Source organism: Pipra filicauda, unplaced genomic scaffold (assembly GCF_003945595.2).
Source record: "Pipra filicauda isolate LSUMZ 115617 unplaced genomic scaffold, ASM394559v2 scaffold10_size6260569_pilon, whole genome shotgun sequence".
NCBI lineage: Eukaryota > Metazoa > Chordata > Aves > Passeriformes > Pipridae > Pipra > Pipra filicauda.
The window spans coordinates 6,105,195-6,122,166 of record NW_024103541.1 but is presented as its reverse complement, the minus strand read 5'-3'; the positions used below and the strand labels follow the sequence as shown (position 1 = coordinate 6,122,166).

Here is a 16,972-nt window from a genome sequence, read left to right as displayed (position 1 = left end):
TTATCTTTTATTACAAATAAATTAGCAGTAAATAGGAGCTTGTGCCTTGCTGGTGGCTCATCCAATTTATTCTACTTCTGCCTGACAGCATTGGTACTTCTGTTATTATAACTCCAGTCTTTGCAATTACTGTAAAAACAATTAAATAAAGCTCGTCCTTTGCTCAGCTTTAAATTTACAATGAAGTTTTGTTTTTTTTTCCCGCAAGATGACTCTTTTATTGCCAGATCTAGTTAAACCATTACAACTCTAAAAGCCCAGTTTCCCAGTGCACACGAGGCTGACATTTATGAAGCACCAAATGCCTTCGCTGTACGTGGCCGTCGGTCAGAAGGGCGGTTGCGGCATCGCTGCCCACTTCGATCGCAATAGGAGCTGAAAGAGGCGCATTAGTTCACTGCAGCCATTCCACCCTCGGCTCTTCCCTTGTCAGATCTCATAGACTCGATGAGGTCAAGCCTGGTCAGCATTCGGATGGGAAACCCTCCCTGAAAAACCAAGAGTTGAAGGAAGCCAGGCTTGTGTCTCTCTGCACAAACCAGCGCCCTGCCCCTAGGTCGGTTGTTAGCACCACGCTATGTTTAATCCATGTTTAATGGAGTTTAGTTGTGCTTTTTTCTGGTTCATTTGAAAAACAATGCTGTGGCTACAAGTAATGATATGGGGGGGAAAAATTTAAGGAGAAATAATTTTGGTAGGTGATAAACAAGGGGTGGTTACAAGGCACAGTGGTTTGAGAGGCCTTGCAAATTCAGATTCTGAGTCTCTGCCATTTTTCTGTTTGCTTTTTCCCTGTAAGAATAAAGTATTTATTCACCTTCTGAATCTCACAGCAATAGCAGAGAGTGGAAACTTGGTTGGAATTTCTCTTCTCCAAAATAGCACAGAAGGACTTGCCGGCATGTAACTTGTTCACTCTGCTTGGCCACAGTCACCAATAATAAAACAAATGTTCCATGTGTTTTGAAAGCTTGACTTTGTCAGTGGGTCACATTGTGATTTTCTGACTTTACAAATACAGGAAGGTATAAAATGACAAGAAAATCTGGGGTTCACTTTGTGGTGCAGAACTAACCGCTTCTAAATGAAATTGCTTCAGAGCGAAAGTTTCCAAGACAGGATGAAACATGTAGAAAACACTTTCCCATTCTTGAAAAAAAAAAAAAGGTGACTAGAGAAACAGATGAGTAACTTGGGACCTGTCATACCTGTTGAATTTTGTCCACGTTCATTCTTTCTGCAGAGGAGTTTACTTAGGAAAGAGTTACTTAGGAAAGAGAAAACAAGAGAAGTTTGCAATCTGCAACTGTCAGTGCTGAAAATACAAGACCTGTCAATGCACGCTGACAGGTTGTGGGGCTGTCCTGTGTGATCAGGGCAGGAAAGGGCAATGTCAGGGTGGGATAGATCCCTTCTCTTCCCAGTGGGTCATGGAGCTTAAGGTTTGCTGAAGCATTACTTTCAGTTTTAGATGATGTTTCTAGGACATTTTCCATTCTTTTGTGTCTTGTCCGTGTTATTCGTTAATGATAAAACTACCTTTTTCCATTAAAATGCTAAAATCATTATTTACCACTGAAAATATATCCTGATTCTGAACGGCTGAGGTCTTGGCAAATGGATAAAATTCGGCATATTTTAACTTTATCCAGGGGCTATTTTAAGTAATACCTTTCTGTGTTAGATGGAGAAGCAAAACCTTGTATCTAAGACCTTCTGAATTTGAAGTTTCAAAATAAAAATGAAAATCAAAATTTAGGAAGCTGATGTTCACTGCTAGAGCTTTTGGGTTTGTTGTATTGATGTAAAGTAGCAATACAAAGAGGAACAACTAAGAAAAATGGAGTCTTTCATGTATCCCGTGTAGTTTTTATTGTGGCATTTGATCTGACGATATCTGTTACCATATCAGGAACATTATCAGCATTTGTTCAGAATTAGGGGATAGGTAGGGGCTTGTGATGGGAAAGGAGAGAGAGGAGAAAATTTACTTTAAGGAGAGCTGTGAATTTGCAGAATTATTTAGCACATTTATGTTTTTCTTGGACTAAATGGGCTTTCCTCAAACTGTTGTTTTTTAGAACAAGCTCCTGCAATCTCTGCTACCGATAGTGAGACTTGAAATGTATCTTTCTTCCATCCACACAGTGACTACTTGTGTGCTTGGTTCCATCTGGAAAGGGTATAATTGAATCCTTGTTTGACTCCTTTAATTATTTCTTTGCAAAGTCCTTGGCTGGGAATTTTGCCACTTACAATACAAATATTCAAACTTTGAAAGCATAAACTGTGCTTTCAAAGAGCATTTTTGTAAACCTTTTATCATTTGGAGGTTTTTCAAAAGCAAATATGAGAACTTCTCAATGAACATGTTTTAATTTTTTAAAATCCTTGGAGAAGATTTTGTTTCCTTCCAGGTTGGCTGCAGTTGCTAATTAACTTTGTTAATTAATCAAGCTATAGGGATGAAACATGCTTGATTAAAAATAAGCAAAACTATATAGCAACAAAACAATGCTACTGTTTTTTCCTATTTAAAAGCAAAGATTAAAAGAATAGGATTAACTTTGAAGCTGCATGTCAAATGTTCTTTGCATTTGAAATATCTGAAAGGCTAAAGCGGCTAAAAGCTTATTATTATACTAAAATGATTATTGAATTGTAACACCATGTTAAAAATTGGGGCTGAGAGTAGTCACTGAAGTTGTTGCCTTAATAAGAACTGACTGAGATGGTGGATAGTGACCAAAGGGTTTATTTGATCTGCTTAGACATGGAGCATGACAAGTTCTCTCTTGTCACGTATCTTGTATGAAAACTTCCAACACTGCAAATTGGTGTTAAATGCTGTTGGCTTGTAACAGGATTCTGACCACATTTCTTGCCCATTACACCCGTGTATGTTTATATAGAGGTAGTGGGAAATGGCTCAGTGTGGGCGATGGGCCAAGGGCATCACAAATGAAGCTCCCTGGAGTAGTCTCAGGATGACTGTGATCCACAGGCACGCTGAACCTCTACTATGCGCCCTGCCCAGATGAAGGTAACCATCTGTGTGGGTCTGGCTGTGAGTGCACAGCTCCTTCACCTGGGCACTGCACGTGGGAGGGATGAAGCAGGAGCTTGGAGTTTGCTTGATTCAAAGTTGACTTATTTGTAGAAGCTGTTGGAACAGATGGCTCCTCTGTATCCACCATGGCAGACTTTTTTTCTCCTACATGATAGTCAGGTTTCCTTTCATTTTCTGCTGTTGAAAAGTGGTTTTGGTCCTAATATCAGCAATGTTATAAACATTGTATGAGAATGCCAGTCTTTGCTCTCCTTCACTGGGAAAATTGCTGAGGAAGCCTTTCTAAACCTCAGCCAGGATCCTCACCCAGAGAGGGAAGCCTGGCATCGTTAGGAGGAGCCCTCTATGTGAATGGAGGTTGAGTAGAATTTACTCTAACAAAATTCCAGAAATGTGAAACTGATTCCATGTTGGAGGTAACGTGGAGAGAGGGAAGTGGGAGTATTCCTGATGTAGAAAGCATAACTAAATAAATCTCTTCAGATCACTGGCAGGAAGTGTATGGAGGAGTGGTGTGAGGAGGGGTTTTGCTTGTTTATTCTCTCCTCACCCCTCACATATTTTCTCATAAAATATCTTTAGGCATTTGGTTTGCAATTAAAAGGTCAAAACCTCCTCAAAGGGAATATTTGCTTTTTCCACTAGAACATATTAGGGCACTGAAGCAGTGCAAAAATGCGAGGGGCTATTTCCAGCAGATGAACTAAATCCTTAAAATAGGATTAACCAATTTTGTAATTTGCCTGTGATAGTATCTGAGCAAGGAAGAGGGAGGGTTGTACGAGTCTTTTAGAAGCTGTTTTTAGGATACCTGTGTTAAGCTATCAATGCTGTGTTAATGCCACTTCTCAATGTTCCGTAATTTTTCACATGTGCAAAGAAAGATCTCAATATCACGCTGGAGAACACAAATGCAACTTCTACAGGGCTGTGGCTGTATCATCTTCAACTTTTACCAATATTAAGTGGTTTCAACAACATACCTGTTTGCGAATCACAATATTAGCAGTGCCTGGGGTTAACGTGATAACCAGGCTTTGCCAGCTGTGTGGGGATTGTTGTGAGGGTTTAGCAAGCACGAGGGGGCAGGTGACCATTAGGGAGACTTAACTTAAATACCACATCTACCGAAATAGAGAGGGGGAACTGGTTCAGTGACCCAGGCATACGTTGAGCTGTGGCTGAGTGACAGGAGTGCTGTCATTCCACAGTAATTAGGCAGGTACACACAGATCTTCCTTGGCAGAAATGGTTCCTGAGAAATGGTTTAAAGGGTGCTTTTTTTTTCTTTTGGAAATTTGGGAATAAGATATTGTAGAGCAGTTTGTTTTTCATGCTGAATACGAGTGACCCAGTCAATGACAGGAGTAGGTACAGAGTCCTCCTTCTGCCATAGCTTGGCACCTTTGAGGGTTTTTGTGGGACAGAGTTTCCAGCCCCTGCTCTTCTTTCCTGCAAGAACTGGAAGACATGGCAGTGTGATTTCCAGACTTGGTACTTCCCTGCAGTGCACAGCAGGAAGGTTTTCTTTCCTGACTCAAACTGTGTCAGAAAAGCCTGATGGCAAGGCCAGTGGGCTCATGGCTGGAGCCCTTCGTCAGCAGTGCCAGGCCAGTCCTGCCAGCCCTGGAACAGACACTTTCTGACCCAGGGTCATGTTACCAGGCCTGAGCCACTGACACTCTTGTATTGCCACTACACTGAGCAGTCACTGAGGCAAAAATTTTATATATCCCAGGTAAGTGCCAGGATGCTGCACTGGGATAGTTCAGGTCTTTCTTTCTGGTAAGTCCCAGTAGAATGAGAAAATTTCAAATTTTATAATAGATGCTTTTTATATTAATGGTAGGTTGATTAAGTCCAATTTTTTCTCTAAAGTATTTTCTGCTTTGCTGAGCTTCCAGATCAAATTCTTGTCTTCCCATACCCTTCCTGCAGTTGTCAGTTCCTGCAGTACTTTCCACTGACTAGGTTTAGCAGTTCACATACTTGGTATGTTCTGTGTTTCCACAGTCCATACACTGTGAAAACATCTTTCGTTTTCTATGTATGCTAAACCCTACTTTTCATTCCTTTCTTACAACTTTTCAGTGTACTTGAAAGTGTGTTGTCATTGCCAAATCCTTAATTAAGCAAATTAATTGTTAGTTCAGTCGAGCTAAACATTTGTGTAAGGATCTTGCGTGAAAAAAGGCTAATTAAAAAAAAAAAATCTAATAATTTAGTAGTTGCAAAATGCAGCACAATATGTTTAGGTATAGAATAGATTGTTTTAATTTCAATTTTATTTGTGTATTTATTGACGATCCAACAACCTTCTGGCTTATGTAATATGGTGCAGAATAAAGCTGATGTGCAAGGCTATAGGGAAATAAATAACACAATCTGACTTGCACAGTCTATTTCCATATCGCTGGCATGATGAGCTACTTTGTTGTTTGAATGGAGCAAATGATGTTTGGATTCAGTTGATTTATTGACAGCTCTGTCAAACTGCCACAAAATGAAACAATAATGCAGCCACTAAATATTGCAGGGAAACGTGAGGAGGAGAGCAGGGCCTGCCGGGAGGGTTACCCCAGTGATGTGCAGGAATGCCATCCTGATGGGGAAGCGCTGCTCTCTCTCCGATGGGGAAAAATGAACTGCTATTCACACGCTTTTCTTTCCGTAGGGAGAAGCTGTCTGTGGCTCGGCTGCAGCGGGAAGTTGCACAGAGTAAGAGTGAAGGAGCCATGGTAAGCTGCAGCCACTCGCTGCTTTACAATTCTTGTCTTACTGCCTCAGGCCGTCGGTACGTTTGGTCTTGCTGAAGGTGGTCACCGGAGCACTAAGGCTGTCCTGGACATAACAAAGGGTTGCTACGATGTATTCATAAATGTGAGGAAACTCAAGGCTCTACCTTGGCTTCCTTGGAAAAAGCATGGTAGAGAAAAGCTGTTTCCTTTTCCTGCTGATGGTCCTTACTGGAGTTGGAAGCAAGGCAAGCACGGAAATGCAGTTTCAGATCAAAATGTGGTGGATTTACTTGCCTGTTAAATCTTGGCCAACTACAGAAAAAATGGAAGAACACAAGCATGAAAGATTAAAAAAATCCTCAATCTGATAATTTTGTAAATCATGTAATGCTTCTTGTATCTTCATTTTTCACGTAGCAATTCATGAGATTAGCCTTGTGAGCAAAAGATGAAATGGCAGATTTTTGGTTAACCGCAAACCTCAATTTATAGAGTGCCTTATCTCTTCAAAACAATTTTCGTTAGGAGCCAACATGTGCTGAGTGTGCTTAATTACTTAATATCTAAGGAACCGTTCCCATCTGTTAAGGAGTTTGTATGTCCCTGTCTTAAGATAAAATGTCTTAAGCTTCCATGGGATAAAGCAGACCCGTTCAAAAACCTTAAAATCCAAACGAGTCCCCTTGAACATACTCGTGGAACTGCTACTGATCTGAGTGAGTTGCATAGTTGATTGTGAAAGAATTTTTGTCCCAAGTTTGTCTAACTTAGTGGGGAGCAGCCGTAGAAGGTCTCTGGAGAGTGGATGCTCCATGAGCTGTGGGATGCACGGTCCTTAAAATCCCACCTGCCTCCAGTGAGTGCATTTTATAAATCCTTAGTGATTAATACAATGAAGTGAGATTTGGAGGGACCTAAGTAAGTCTCCTTACTTAAGTAAGGAAAAACCAGCTCTGAATCTATTGCTCTTACCATAGCCCCACCTGGCTCTGTAGATCTGGGAGTGCCTCGTGGGGGCTCTACTGGGACAGGGGCTCTGAATGGGCTCTGAGTGCCTTGTAGAGAAGGGAAGGAGATGAGTAGGGTTTGCTCAGGCAGGTATGGCTGATCTGCTCTGAGCCCCTGCTGCGTGCCCAGCTTGGCTGTGGGAGTCTCTGCCCTCTCCCATTCAATGTGTCTGCCCTGGGTCTGCGACAAGGCTTTGTTGGCCACAAGAAGATTTTGAGATGGGGTTTAAGAGTTGAGAAGCCTGGCACAGAAGTCCTGGAGGAACTGAGAAACAAACTTTTGTCAGTTTAAGTTGCAATCCAGGAGTCCGTGACTGAGATAAAACTCCTGCTGCCTCCAGGAGTAATTTTGCCGGAGGAAGAACAGCAAAGATCAGGCATTGGATTTGCAATTGCATTTCAGTTTACAGTGTAAATAAATGTCAAAATCTGGGAAGAGCTGTTTACTCTATTTAAAATATTTTCTTTTAATTTTTTTTAAAGTAGCATTCCCTTGGAGGCATAGCAATAGTATAATATATTGAGTGCAAAATATACTTAGTGGGATAATCCAAAACTTTATGAAATGAGCAATACTGATTAACCTTCTAGAGCTAGTAACGCTTTTGGTATATGTACCAACCTCATGGTCTCATCTGCAGAGTGTCAGATAGTTCTTGTGCCTTTCAGTATGGGCTTGTGGGATTAATCACATCTCCCTGCTAACTAGGGTGTAATTTTGCATAATTTGTTGGGAGGCCAAGTGTTGTAACCCATTAAGAGGTGACAGGTAGCTCTATGGGTGTGCAGTCTTCCCTCAAGGTAAATACTGGGTAGTTTTTCCCCTCTTCCCTGAGGGATAATATCCACAATTATCCTGCAACTAGAGCCGAGGGCAAGTGCGCCTGTAGAGACAATTTCTTTGAAGCAGTTGATGTATGGAAAGTTCTTTGTGTCTCAGAGCTCGGAGCTGGTGATTTTAATATGGAACACAGCAGTCATTAATTAACATTAATGAACTTGCTGGGCTGCGAGCAGTACAAGAGCAGTAAGGGTCCAGGGGCTGGAGTATCTGAACACAATGGGAGGCCGGGAATGAAGTAAGTTGTGTAGCTGTGTTGCCAGGGTGTGCAGCGAGGAGCCGGCAGCACACACTGGGTTTGGAGCAAACACCTTACAAACATTCATGGCGAAATTTCGGTGAGGGATTCTGAGCGAGCAGGCTTTTGGCGAGGCTTCCTCTTCAGAAGTGCTGGCTGCCAGCAGCCTGCCCGCAGGGCACTGGAGCCCGTGTGCTGCTTTTTTTGGTGTGATGGATGTTCCCTGGGGACAGCACGGAGTCCCCTGGGGCTGGCAGCGAGGAGGCCAGGCGGTGGTACCAGCCAGCCACAGGGCACCCGAGGGGCTGTGCTGTGCTGTCACCGGCTGCTCCTCTGGATCAAAGGGATGGCACCCCCCGCAGCCTCTTTGCCAGTGACGGGCCACAGCTTTATTTAATCACTAATTAGCTAATTGCCTTGACTGTCTCCCATTTTGGTTTTGTTTATTGTGCTGGTTAGATTGGCATGAAGGTTTTTGGGGAACTAACTCCTTCATTTGAGAAGAGCGCAGGTGGCAGCACATGCCACCTTTAATGCAGTCCTCAGTGTCTCACTCAGTCTCGTGGAGAGCATTTCTTACAGCAGATAAGCATGACAGGAAGCGCGATGGGCTGTGCTGCCACACTGCTGCCCTTTGTCCCAGGAACTGTGCAAATCATTGCACAAGCCTTTGGCAGGATGGCACCTTATTTAATACCCTCTAATGTTTCCTACTTCTTTGAAAAAAAACCCCATTGTTTGGGTTTTGCTGTCACAGATAGGTCATGAGGGTAAGAGGTGAGCACGTTATGTAAACCGCACTCCTAAAGGGTGAGCAGGGTCAGTGAGCAGGGAGTGTGTGCCTTGTCCCTGTGTGTGCTGCCCTGTCACTGGCATGCTGCAAGGACATGTGGTGCAGTGGGTTTTCCCTGTCCTTCCTGCTCGGGTTCACCCAGCATCACAGGAACTGCTGCAGCCAAGTGTAAAATCAATGACAAATACAAAGCACACACTGTAGAAACTACTTAAGCTGTGGTATCTTTGCTCAGAAATGGGTTTGTATATCTGTTAAAATAGCGTCAGGTGAGCAATGGTGAAATGCATGTTTATGAGGAGATGTTTTTCTGAGGACATTTCAGCTGAAGCTGGAGATCAGGCAGTGTGTGCTGTGTGTGGTACCAGTGTGTGGGCACCACAGCGCTCCCCAAAATGATGGGCTTTTAATATGTCCCAGAGTTATGTTCTTCATGACTGATTTGTTACTGGAAGGTACTATAGAAGATGAAATGAAGATACTTCATTTCAAATAAATGTTTATCACCAAAAATATACAAATAATCTGTCATTTTTTTTCCATATGGTTGTATGGAAAATCTGATACCTCATATATTGGACTGAGTATGTATTTATGCCTTATTTTCATTAAGAGAACTGAATAATTCAGACTGAATACCTGACAATTGCTCAGGTTTCTTTATTTTATGAACCACCATCAGTAAATATTGATTATCCATTATCAAAATGCAGAATTACTTACTGCTAAACCATCTCCTGAAAGTTTAAGCAGCACTGAGCCAGGATTGCTGTTTGGCTTTTCCTGTCATTCACAGTCTTTAATTTCACAGTGTGCATGTTCACAATTTCCTTAGTCATGTCTCTTCTGACTCATTTTGTAAGGAAAAAGGAGACAATCAGTTTGCCTGTGTACAGTTCTTACTGCATTTGATGGGGACTGTGCAGGTGTCTGTGGTGACAGAGATCCCATTATTAAAATAAGCAGCTTTCAAAGCAGATCACAAGTTTTCTCAAAACATAGTAAAGACTAAAAAATGCTTTAGTCATCAAAGTATTTTTTTATTTTTTAAGTCCATGACTTTAGACCTTTGGACACAAAATATGACCAGGAAAAGTGTTCATTTTGGTGAAGTTTTCTTAACAGTGAACAGTGCTGGGTTAGAAAAAATATGAGAAAAATGCTGCCACAGTTTACATGGCAGGGTTCTCATGGCAGAGTAAGTATTGTGTTAGCAGAAACTAGTTTAAAAGCCTAAAGTGCGCCAAAAGTACACACAATTATATTGTGTTTTAATAACATGGATTAATTTAATAATTAGACAAAAAAGTTACCTTTTTTTATTTGATACTTGTATTTAGATCCATGTTACACAGTTTAGTTAGTTTGTACTTCCCATCCAAGTCCTTTGATTTGACTCTATTTTCCATTAGTTCAGTGGCCTGTAACCTACATAAAAGAAATTGTACCACTCTGGCAATTTAACTGTGAAGGTTAAAGTGGGATGATATTGCCTTTTATATCTACATGGGTTTCACTTAGGGTGGGCCCTAGGCTCTGATTTACCATGTGTCCTGCTGCGTTTTTAAGTGATGCAAAGTGATTATCATGGGCTCTTCCCGGTACCCGTCTATTCCACACCTGCACCCTTTTGTTAAAAACCCACCATGTTAAGTGAATGCGAGGTCCCCACTGAATAGGTTTCCACCCTCTGGTAATCCTTCTGCATTAGATTGATTTATGAATGTATCAGATTCTTTGTTAGCATGTAAACCACTAATTAATTTAAAGCTCTCTGTGGAAAAATTAAAGCCCTGGTTAAGGCTTTCAACAGGCTCAGATGGTGCTAATAATGGAAAAACAAGTTATATTAATGAGTTTTGATGTGATCAGCACAATTCTTGCTTTACAAACAGTTTTTGCAGTAAAATAGTGGAGACTGCAAGTATTTTAAATAAAGAGTGGAAGAAGGAAAAAGAAAAGGCATCAAAAAACTCGCAGCGTCAGTAAGATGTCCCATTATTATAAGGAACTGAGTCACTTCTGCTTGTTACAACTTTCTTAAAAGTAACATGTTTAGATATATGTAACAGCCTCCTAAAAAACCATGGGAAGTGCAATCCAGTCTTTTTTCCAGGTTGAAACAGAACTTGTAATCAGCTTTGAAAAGATCTGCCTCTTCTCATCAGGCGCTGCCAAACTGGAGCGTTCACATGGAGATGGATGTGTTGAAGTGCAGAAAAGGTCTTTACTGAAATGGTATTAAAATCAGTAGAAAGTCTGATATTCTCAGCTTTCCAAACTCCTGTGGGTTTTGTGTGCAATTTCAGTAGTTTGCTCTTTCACTCAAATTCAGGCTTTTAATGCGCATGCTAGTTCTTGGTGAGAAGAAAGAGGAGATCAGACCCTGCCTTGCTAATGCTTTGTTGAGGTGGGTGACATGAAGTTGAAAATAGCAAAGCCAAATCTCCATCTTTTTTTTTTTTTTTTTTTTTTAGGTAGCTGAAAATGCACAGTTACAGAGGCAACCCATGACTGTAGGAAATTGTGCCTCTCCTGGGAGCCACATTTACCTCTCCAGGCCCTCAGCGCTGCCAGGGCTCTGAGACTCAGGCCACCATCCTGGCTCTGTGCTCGGCACCGCAGCTGGTATTAATGCTGCCCCATTAATCAGCTAGCAGGGAGTCCTCTGAGCACGAGCATGGTCAGCATGCTCAGAGGCCCAGCTCTTAACATCTGCACTATGTACCTTGTTTTTACAGAAGAGGGGGAATCCTGAGGTTGCTCTTGAGCCAGGGTCTTACAGATGGCAGCACAATGTGCTGCCACGAGCGCAGAGGCGCTCGCTGTCACCAGTGTGATGAATCTCTGCCAGTGCCTCCGGCAGCGGGGAAGGCTGTTGTTGCAGGAGCACCCTGGTCATTTAAAAGTAGAGGATATTTAGTAATAAATGAAGTGTTAAAGATGAGCTACGAAAGGCTAAATTGTCTTTCCCAACTTCTGGGTCCTTACATCTGTGAAAGAATCTATCTGTGCTTTAATTAGAAAGCAGCAGAGGGAGAGGCAAAGGAGCTGTTTTGAAATGTTACTTTGAATGTTAAATATCCCAAACCAGAAAGATGCAATCTGTCCCTTGTTCTGCCCTCTCTGTGAAGCTGTGTATTTATACACAGCCAGCCATCCTGTCTGGCTCCTTTTTCTGAGAAACTTCATCATACAGACCTCATGGAAAACTCAGTGACACTAGCAGTAGTTTTAGCATCCATAATGATTATTGAAATTCTTTACAAGCCTAGTTTAATGCTCCTGGACCTCATTAGTTGTTCATACTTCATTAAGCCAAATGTCCTCATCCACAACTTTGCAGTTTTATTTTCAGTGGTTTTAAGATAAAACCTTGTGTCCTGAGTATTTTCTTGTCGTTTGCTTCAAATTTGCAAATATGCAGATATTTTCATGTTTTGTATTTTAAGGCTTTTATGAATCCTAAGGATTCTCCATGACTTAAACTTGATGATACCTTTCAACAGTCGTTTTCCAATGAGATCCTGATTGCCTCTGCTCAGAACCGGCTGCCCTTCAAAGCATGGGTTACTCTTCCCTGGTTAATTCAGTTCTGAGTCCGGTTTATTCACCGAATCGCACAATAAACGGTTACGAAGGATTTCCTCGCAGTTCGCGGGGCGGCAGCAGTTGGGTGAGCGCTGCTGGGTCGCGTCCGGGCGCTCCCGGCTCCGCCCGTGCACCAGGAGAGGGCGCTGCAGCCAAGGGAAAACTCTCCCGGTAAAACACACGGGACCGGGAAGGGGCTCCTGGTACTCGCCATTCCAAGGGGAGCGATGCTCCGTCCGCAGTTTTGGTGGTTTTTGTTCTGCTCGCCACGGAATGCTGTCGTAGTCACGGGCACGGAGAGACCAGCACTATATCCAAAGGGGCAGGAATAAGTTTTGCCGCTCAGCTTGGAGCTCACCGAAGTGGTCTGTATCCTCAGCAAGCTGCTGCAAGTATTTAGGAGATGTTAAAAAAAAAAAAAAAGTCAAACAGAATTATGTAAAAATCACTGAACATGAAGAAAAAAAAAGAAAATACATCAAAACGCATTTATATAACGTTTGAAAGTAAAACAGGGGGCAATCTGTAGAAAGCATGTCATATCAGCTAAACTGCCCTCCAGTAGAAATTGCCATTTATAGATAACAAAGGCAGGGGATGTGTAAGTACAGAAAGGGCACATGCAGTCTCATAGCATCTATGGGTGTATGGAATATTGGAATGGCAGTTGGCTCCAGCGTGAAGCAAATCCTGCTTTATGACTAGAAGCAGATGTATCCTGCTCTAGGCAATACCTCACCCCCTAATAGGAGTGATGTGCCCATGCACTAATAACAGTGAATTGCAACCATTTTCATATCAAAGGTTAAGCTCTGCAATCCTGAGCTCCTCCAGGCAATGGCAGGAGTTGACTCGAGTAAGCCACACACTCAGTGGATTAATATTTTTGCAAGGATGACCTGAATAGAGCCACTGATCTGCAGGCTGAAAAGGCAGAACATTTTTGGTCTGGTTTTATCTCTTGCAAGAAAGGGATCTCAGGGAGGACAGAATTTGTCACAACTTCTGAGGCTCTGAAGAGGAAAGGTGAATGTGTGCACTGGGCCAACAGTTTGAATTTTATGCAAACCAGAAGGTAAATTTACACAGATTAGTAGTAGTGAAACTGCTGTGATATACTTGGTGTTACAACTTCTTTCTCAATGTAGCTGGGGAAATTAGTGTATTACAAGAAGTAAAAGAAATCACTAGCTTTTTTTTTTTTTGTTTGTTTGTTTGTTTGTTTTATTTGGTTTGGTTTGTTTTTTTGGGGGGGTGTGTTGTTTTTTTGTTTGTTTGTTTGTGGGGTTTTTTTGTTTGTTTGGTTTTTTTTGTGGCCAGCAGTTAAACTGTTACTGTAGAGTTTATAATACTTGCCACAACTGTTACTGTAAAAGGTCTCCATTGTTAGTTTGGAGAACAGAGAAAAAACCATTAATTTATCTTCTTAAGACTTGGTTCATACCTGTTCAGTTTTTTTAAAATAAACCTCTTTTCTAGTGTTTTCGGGTTTTACTCTTTAGTCATGTAGGCCCACTTGTAAGACCAAATAAAAACTCTTGTCTTACTGATTTGAGTCAATTGATTCAAAACTGGTCACAATACCCATTGCAGCAATTCCACCATTTTCCTGATGTTTCCATGTTGGTATCAGCTCTTCTGGGGGTTCTGTGGGGTGCATTACAGTATTTCTCATGGTGATTTGGGCTTGTTACTGATCTCCCTTGTAAAGTATAGCTAAAGCAGGGCAGAGAGAATGAAGTGATGCAGAAATACCAAATCCCCAACTTCTCCTCAGTCAAATCAAGCCCACTGGGGAGGTGAGCATTTCTATTGCTGGACAGGAGTAGACAGGAGTCTTTAATTTCTTCAGTGTTGTTGTCATGTAAAGTATCACTCTGATGATTTCTATTTTTTGTGACATATGGCACTAGTCCCTGCACAAACCAGGGGTCCAGGAGAATAACCTTTTTTTTCTCCAAATGGGACAGAAAAACTTACCAGGAGGGAGAGAAAGTTTCTGTATAAAGAGGCACAAATTTATGTACCAAGAGTTTTGCTCAGTTGTGCTGCTTCCATTAAATGCCCATTTATTTAAATGCATGCAGTGTTCCCAGATCTTGTTCCGTGAAGTTACTGCTGACCCTTGGAATGAGTCAGCTCAAGCAGTGCTTTAAATTACCTCATGTTAGAGTAAAAACTCTGCAACAAGTCTTTGTTCAGCATCCAACCCCATGCAGCCCTGATCCATAACTGCTCCATGGCACCAAGAGAGCATGGTAAGGTACTGTTGGCCTGTCCCTCTGGGCAGAGACAAAACGTGTGTATACAGGTACAGAAAATAATCTGTTGCAGGTGAATAAAAGAGAGAAAGCAGAAACTGGGAAAAAACTGTTGGCCCATTTCTGACTGCTGAACACTTTGCTGGTAGACAGGAAAACCAGTCACAGCTCATCTGAGCAATATTTAAACTTGTCAATATTCTTTGTGCCATTAAGTTCCATGAGCTTTTTTGTTCTTTTCTCTTGGAAGAGCATAATCATCTCTCTCTGCAACTTCTCTCCAAGATTTAAAAGAAATATTAAAACATAGTAAGGAAATAATATCTTCCTATACCAAAATTATGTAACTTTGTACAGATTCATATAACTTGAGCAATTGTGAGTCTTCCTTTCTTTCCCCTCCCTACTACAGTCTCATAAACTTTAATTCAGTTTTTGCTTTGTCAGGAATTTGCTTTTACATACTTTCTGTTTGTTTTGGCTCCACGTCCATTGCATTGTGATAAGGCATCTTTTCATATTCTGTGGGATCTTTCATAATGAAGATCTCATGACATAGTTTTCCAAGTCTGGAACTGGTGATCAGACTTGCTTGCATGTCCTGCAAGAGGAGACTGTCTAGACTGTGGGAATGACTGTGATGTTTGGATTGTGTTATTTCCATACCGCTGGGCAGGATGCACTCTGTAGTTAGTCTGGAAACTAATGAAAGTGCCAGGCCTGATATAGGACCTTACCTGGCTGTGAAGTGGCTTTCCTTCATTCTCCAAACTGTATGGATAAGTTGTGCTTTCCATGCGATACCTTCCTGTGTGAATTTAAATAACCAGGTGCTTAAAACCCCTCTTTGCTACATTCATTAAGGGTCTTGTTCTTTAACTTCAGTGTCCTACAAGGCCTTTGCCACCTAAATCCTTTATAATCTTGGTAAAGATTTAATTTCTGATCTAAATTGCTAATTTGTAAAACAAGCTGACTCTTCCACTGTTTGTCTGTTACCTGTGTAAGAAAGTGAACTTTTTGGGGAAGAGACAGAGTCTTACTGGGCTTCTAAATAGTGCTGATTGCTGCTTGGATGCTGGGGTGCTGGTGTCCCATGAATAGTCCCAGCCCAGTGGCTTGGGATGAATACTGAGAGGGGATTTGGCTCAGTATGCACAGTTCACACAATTGTCATTTTGTAATTACATCTTTACGGTGCACATTGGTGATTGGCATCCATGGTGACATTGCTTATTTAGAAATGATTTCTGAGTGTTGGAGAAAAATTATTATCTCTTGGGAACATCCTGTTTCTGGTAGTAAATATTAAAATGTGCCCTGCGGCAGCGACTGGCACAGTTTTCCGTTTAAGGAACTTTTTCCGTGGATGTTGCTAGAGGAGCGGGTCAGAATTTCCAGGTGGTTGTTGGAAGTCTTGTTTTATGTGCTGTTTCCTGATGTAATTCATAATAAAACACCTCAGAAGGGAAAACTTGTGATGTAGTAGATATGATAAAAAAATACATGCACTAATGAGAAGTTGAAAATTTCTTTCATACTAAAAGTAGACCTTGAGAGTTGTCCGCTGAGATAGTCCAAAGGCTAATTTGCAGTGGTCGTATCTTCCGTCAGCCGATAAGGGAAACCTGTCCACAAACTGAAATCGGTCAGAGGAGGTGAGTGGAAGTCAAGGTGTGAAGAACACATGAGATATAATGCATTTTAGAAGGAAGAGCTTGAGAAAGAACATAAGCAGGTCAGCAGAAACACCCTTGTGAACCCCAGGAAACAAGAATATCAGCTCTGAAAATGTGTTTAATCTAACAGAGACAGGAAGGAAAAACTTTTCTTAGTTTTACTCTTTTCATGTAGCTACTGACTTACAATTAGGTGCCTGGGCAGGAGCAGGACCACCAGTACTCGGTGGCATTCATGCCTGTAAATCCACAAAAACTGAAAGCTGAACCAAACCCTTCTGCACCTGATTTCCATGAACCCAGCTGTGCTTGTCTCTGCTTGCATGGTCAGTGCAGCTTGGGTGGTTCTTTTCAGCCTCATTTAAACAAGTTTGTTCATATTTTTCCTGTATTGAATTTGTTATCAAACTTGATGGCTTGAGTAGGTGACAAGAGCTGTTTGTTTTAGTAATATATTACAGGAGTTCCCAGAAGCACTGGCGAAGAGCAAATTTCCTGTACTGCAAATGTGCAGCAGAATTTATTTCTTTCCAATGCTTAAAGACTATGTAATTACAAAGAATTTGCTAACCCGCTGTTCATACTCCTTGTACCCAGTGGACAGACAAACTGGTACAGCTGTGAGTCAGGAAGCCTCTAAAGCCTTGCTGGACTGTCCCGATCCAGGGCAGAGGGATCACTCTCCTGCTTTTACAGAGCATCTGCCCCAGTGAAAGATGAGGGAGCTGTGTGTGGAAATGATGTGAAACCTTGG

General features: G+C 41.7%; 1 protein-coding gene across 4 annotated transcripts in view; it reads left to right on the top strand.

Annotated features, from left to right (window-relative positions):
- Positions 1 to 16,972, top strand: part of NCKAP5 (NCK associated protein 5) — a 350,456-nt gene that overhangs the window by 138,112 nt on the left and 195,372 nt on the right. For all 4 annotated transcript variants that reach the window (XM_039382174.1, XM_039382176.1, XM_027723607.2 and 1 more), the window contains exon 3: positions 5,745 to 5,808. In XM_039382174.1, coding sequence (XP_039238108.1) covers positions 5,745 to 5,808 — 64 coding nt within the window. The remainder of the gene's footprint in view (positions 1 to 5,744; positions 5,809 to 16,972) is intronic.